This window comes from Tupaia chinensis, unplaced genomic scaffold, assembly GCF_000334495.1.
Source record: "Tupaia chinensis unplaced genomic scaffold, TupChi_1.0 Scaffold000548_1, whole genome shotgun sequence".
Classification (NCBI taxonomy): Eukaryota; Metazoa; Chordata; class Mammalia; order Scandentia; family Tupaiidae; genus Tupaia; species Tupaia belangeri.
The window spans coordinates 254,936-260,016 of record NW_006160060.1 but is presented as its reverse complement, the minus strand read 5'-3'; the positions used below and the strand labels follow the sequence as shown (position 1 = coordinate 260,016).

General features: G+C 51.7%; 1 protein-coding gene and 1 long non-coding RNA gene across 3 annotated transcripts in view; one reads left to right on the top strand and one right to left on the bottom strand.

The window, feature by feature from the left end:
* The first annotated feature begins 135 nt into the window (after positions 1-135).
* LOC102480899 (uncharacterized) lies at positions 136-3,627 on the top strand. Its single transcript, XR_335842.2, has 2 exons — positions 136-358; positions 3,184-3,627. It is a non-coding gene; the product is annotated as an uncharacterized LOC102480899 (long non-coding RNA).
* Positions 3,364-5,081, bottom strand: part of CPT1B (carnitine palmitoyltransferase 1B) — a 9,704-nt gene continuing 7,986 nt past the window's right edge. For both annotated transcript variants that reach the window (XM_006157564.3, XM_006157565.2), the window contains exons 17-19: positions 4,614-4,727; positions 4,038-4,130; positions 3,364-3,891 (exon numbers count right to left, since the gene is read on the bottom strand). In XM_006157564.3, coding sequence (XP_006157626.1) covers positions 3,808-3,891; positions 4,038-4,130; positions 4,614-4,727 — 291 coding nt within the window. In that variant the 3' untranslated portion in view covers positions 3,364-3,807. The remainder of the gene's footprint in view (positions 3,892-4,037; positions 4,131-4,613; positions 4,728-5,081) is intronic.

The window sequence follows — 5,081 nt, the reverse complement described above, 5'->3', positions numbered from 1 at the left end:
GTGCCGGGTCGACGTCGTCGCGGCTGTCTTCCCGAGGAGGAAGGCAGGCTCAAGGGGACGAGGCTGGGGAGACTGGGGAGGTCACGAGCTACTGCCGGCCGACACGTGCTGGGCACTGGCTCCCGGCCCTCACGAGCTACTGCCGGCGGTCACGTGCTGGGCACTGGCTCCAGCCCAGACCGGCCGGGACCGAGCAAGGCGGGTCAGAGCCGCTGCGCGCTAGGGCGCCTCCAGGACCTGCGGTCGTGAGGAGGCCGGTCCGAGCCCGGGCCTTCCCCGCGGTGGCAGGCAGAGGTGACGTGGCTCTCTGGCTGCTGGGCGCGGGACGGAGGCAGGGCAGGCTGTCGCTGTTACTTGGGTGAGTTGTGACGGAGGCAGAGGCAGATCTGACTGGGCTTGTAATACCTACTTGAGGGAGGAGAAGGACTGGATTTGTGGCCGAAGGGTGATAGCACTGGCCGAGATGGGGGGACACGTGGGAGAGAAGACAGTTCGGGAGGTTAACTTTGGGTTTGAAGGACTTGTATTTGAGAATCCTTATAAATCTGGGACTCACAGAATTTTCTCTCAGGGGTTCTAATCCTCAGCACACTGACTGCAGAGGAGGAAAAACTGCTGGAGTGCACGTTCTCCTGTTCATTGGGGTTGCTGCGCAGGCCACACTCCCTCCCCTAGCTTCCAGGGTTCTGCCCCCCCCTTTTTTTTGGAGAGGTTTTTGCCACAGGGCGCGCTCGCCAGGCAGAAACAGAAAGCAAGAAATCACCCCCCAGGGGGGATGGCCACGCCGCAATCCCTTCTCCTCCATTCTCTGGGGATCATAGGCACGCATGCACACGCGCCCGGTGTGTTTTAAGCCACCGGGTCCGGGATGCGAGCTGCGGTCGACTACGTGGGAGTCCAGCGACATAGCTATTAAGCTAACTGATGGTCCCGTGGGTTCTGCCCCTTCTGAACTTTGTTTTCTGCTGTCGCTTCCCACCTGTGAGCTGCCCCTTATACTTCCAATCATTCTTCCATTTACTAAAACATCCCAGAGCTGATTTCCATTATTGGACCCTAGGACATGATCCAAAAATAACTCTGCATAATGAAGGCCGTTTGGGGGAAGAGTGGGCATACAACAGACTGAAAAAGGGCACAGGATTCCCAGCAGAAGGCCCATCGAGGGCAAAGGCAAGGGTGAGATGAGCCTGCCTCCTGGGAATGGAGAGTGTGGTTGGGGCTTAGGGTTCTTTGTGAAGAGCAGAGGAGACTCAAGAAGATCAGATGTCAGCCTGCGTCCTTCACTGAATACCAGTATGGAGCTGAGCCCCTACCTCTGCCAACTGGATTTAACTTGAGCAAGAATTAAACTTTTGTTCTGTTAAACCATTGAGATTTCAAAATTCATGTTATGGCTGCTAACTAACTAGTGCACATCTGCACATTCACAGAGGTGCTTGTGTGGGTCTGGTGAATCGTCACTGGAGGTTTATATCCTGGCCTAGTCCTGTAGTTTCTCATCTCAGTAATTTTAACAGAGAACAAATCAGACAAAAGAATGTTAATGAAGAGCCAGCTTGTCAGAAATTCTCTGCTCACTGCTCTCCCAGGACTGGGTGAGCTAATGTCCCCAGAAGCCCACCAAAACCTAGACACTTTCCTAGGGGAGGTTACACAGGCACCCTGAGAGGCAGAGGTCTGTGAAGATACTTTCAGGAAGTCCAAGAGAGCTCTGGTGTGGAATGTAACATTTTGTGAGCATAGGTGGGATTGGAGGGAGGGCAGCGAGTAGCATAGTAGTTAAGGTGCTGGACTACTCCCACATGGTTGACAATGGTTTGAGCCCCAGGCCCAGTGGCTTGAAACTCAGGCCGGGTACATGTGCATGAGTGTCCAAAACTCCAAGAGGAGAATGGAGAAGGGATTGTGTGCCCATTCCCCTGGGTGATGCTTTCTCATTTTCTCTGGTGAGTGCACAGAGCGCCCTATAACAAAAATCTCTAAGAAACAAGTAAACAAAAAACTGTTAGAAGGCACCTAGATCTCTCCTTATTTTAGTTAGTTATTTATTTTTTAGGTTATTGTTGTAGTGTGCACTCATTGGAGAAAGACAGAGAAGGAAAATGAGGAATCACCTCCTGGGTGGTGGCCATGCTGCAGTCCCTTCTCCTCCATTCTCCTGGGGTTTTAGACATGCACATACATGTGCCCAGAGTGCTTTTCAAGGTGCTAGATCTGGGACTTGAACTGTGGTCAGCCATGTGGGAGTCTAGTACCATAATCACCATGCTACTTGCAGGTCCATCTCTCTTAATCTTTTAATTTATATTTCCAGAGCTTATGAGACACTCTCACAGATTTCTTATAGCTAAGTTAAATTCAATATTTAAAAATTTCATTTAATTACCCAGTCATCCAAAATAGGAAATGAGAGTTGTCTTTGATACCTCCCCATCAGGTTTGTCAGATCCACCTTTGGTGTTCTCAGCTCCCTTTCTCCATTTCCATGGCATTGCCTTGGTTTAAGCTGTCATTTCTTCCAGCTCTGCCACTGCCATGAGCACTGCACTGACACTTCTACCTGAGAGGTAGAAGCACATACCTCCTTTGTTCTTACTCCACACCAGATCCTCTGCTGCAGCATGCACCCCTGTCAAAGCTTGGGTGCTTGCTGACCCCTCATTCAGGAATAATTTGCTTTCAGGTATGGGACATGAGAGACATGAGACATGGTTTACTCTCATCTCCTTCACCTCCTTCAGGTCTGTAGTCATGGCTTTATTCTGCAAGGCCTGCCTCTGCCACTATCTGAAATTGCCACCTACTCCTCACTTATCCTTCCCCTCACCTACTTTTCTTTGCACTTATCACCTACTATTCAACTTACTATGTAATGTATACATTTTTCTTGGTTGTTGTCTGTCTCCTTTACTAGACTCTAAGCACCACATGTACTTGTCAGTTGTTCACTGTTGTTCTCCAGTGCCTTGCACACTTTAGGCGCTCACTAAGCGAGGGCACGCATGCACACATACCTGGTGTGCTTTAAGTTGCCCGGTCTGGGGCTTGACCTGTGGTTGACTATGTGGGAGTCCAGCCACGTAACAATTATACCATCTGCTGGTCCTAGTTTACTTTTAATGTAATTTTAATTAAAAAAAAAAAGAAGTCACATGAATAAAGGAACATATTTTGTTGTAGGTCATCCCGTGTGTCTTGTCACCTAGCAGCCCGACCTCAGGCCTGGAAGAAGGCCTAAGGCCTCTGCAAGGTTGTGTTCCAGCCCAGAGGGATGAAGGTGATATGGCCTTCCATGGAGGATGCAGGTGGGCCCTGCCATCAAGCCAACAAACAAACAGAAGTGGCCCCAGGGAACAGGTGAAGTTTCTGAAGCAAGAATTTATTCCAAGTGTACATATGGGTGTGGACCACAACCACAGAACCTGCATCACTAAGTGGAAACACACATTCTAAACAGATCACCGGTCTCTCACAACCCTGCCCTTTCCTGGCCACCTTCTGACCTGAGTTCACAAGGAGAGGGCCTCCTAATTCCCAAACAAAACATAGGTACCTAAGGGCTGAGAGAATTACACATCCTTATTTTTATTAATGTCTACCAAGAAATAAAGCACTTCCTGCCTGCTTCAGCCCCACCTCTACCACCTGGGCCCTCAGGGAGCAGCATCTGCCCAAGGAACCCTTGCTGCCATAGCTGTCCTTGGAGCCTGTGCACCTGTGCACGGCCACCCCTCATGCCTGTGTGCTGGCCACAGGCCCCTTCTGCACGTGGGGATGAAAGGGCAGCTGGCATCTCTTCAGCCCTCAACTCTCAGCCTTGGGAACTTGGAATAGATCAGCGATGTCCAGCAGAGCTTGGTGGATGTGATTCCCAAAGCGCTGGGCATTCTGTGGGGACCAAAAGCTCAGACACACCTCCAAGGGAGCCCCAGCCCTCCATCCCCATGAACAAGGACTCTTCCCCAGACAAACAGTATGCTCCTGGGCTGCCCCAGGTGGCGCCCCCTCCATAGGTGAGAGCAGGAGAGACTTACTGTCTCTGAGCTTGAGAACTTGCTAGAGACGTGGAAGAAGATGGTGTTCTCGCCTGCAATCATGTAGGAGACCCCATAGCCATCATCCGCCACCTGAGGGCAACACAGTGTAAAGGAGAAGACAAAAGTCAAACCTGGAAGGTCTGAAGAAAGCCAAGCTGGTGTGCTTGCTGCTCTCACAATATTGCAAGGGGTCTCACCCCCCAGGTGCCTTTTTCCTGAGGTAAGGACCATCCCCAGAAACAACCAAAGAATGCCTCCTGTAGTTCTGGACATGAATATCTTACTGGGAAAGAGCTGAGTCCTCTTAGGTGGTCACATTTCAGAAGTTCCTGATGGGCTACCCATTGAGTTCCCACTGGAACCCAGCCCTACATCAGAGGTGGTAGGTCCCAGGTCTCCGTCCACCTGGGTTGGTAGCTGCCATTCTGCTCCCATGCAGGTCCAGGACTATGCTATCTTCTAAGCAAGGTGCTCCTGCCCCCTGCTCTGACCTCAGAGTCCTGCACTCTCCGCTGAAATCCCTGGACCCCCAGTGCTCCCCCCTCCCATCCCCCCCCCTTCAAGGGTACTCACAGGGCCAAAGCCACCTCCAGCGCCCAGATGATTGGGATACTGGTCTGGGTCAAACATGCGGATCTGGGATTGAGGGATCTGGCTGGTGGAGAGGCGCCAGGGTTCTGAAAGTACCTGCAACAGGGATGCCCCAGTCTGTCAGATTCCACCCACTCAGCATGCACCTGTCCATCTGCTGAGACACACTGAGCATGTCCTGGCACGTTCTGCTAAGGACATAGCAGTGAACGGGTATACAAGAGCTCCTGTCCCTCATAGCTTCTCCTTTCCACCACAGTGTCTGTAAAAACCTTCCCTTCTGCTGCATGAGGCCATGTGTCCTGCACACCCTCCCTCTGATCTGTCTCCTTCCCCTTCACTTCTTTTCCTTTTCTCACTGGCACTGTCACCACCTGACAGGCCACACATCCATCTCTGTCTCCCCCTGCCCCCCCCCCCCCCACATTTGGCCTCGTGCGTGTGTGGAGC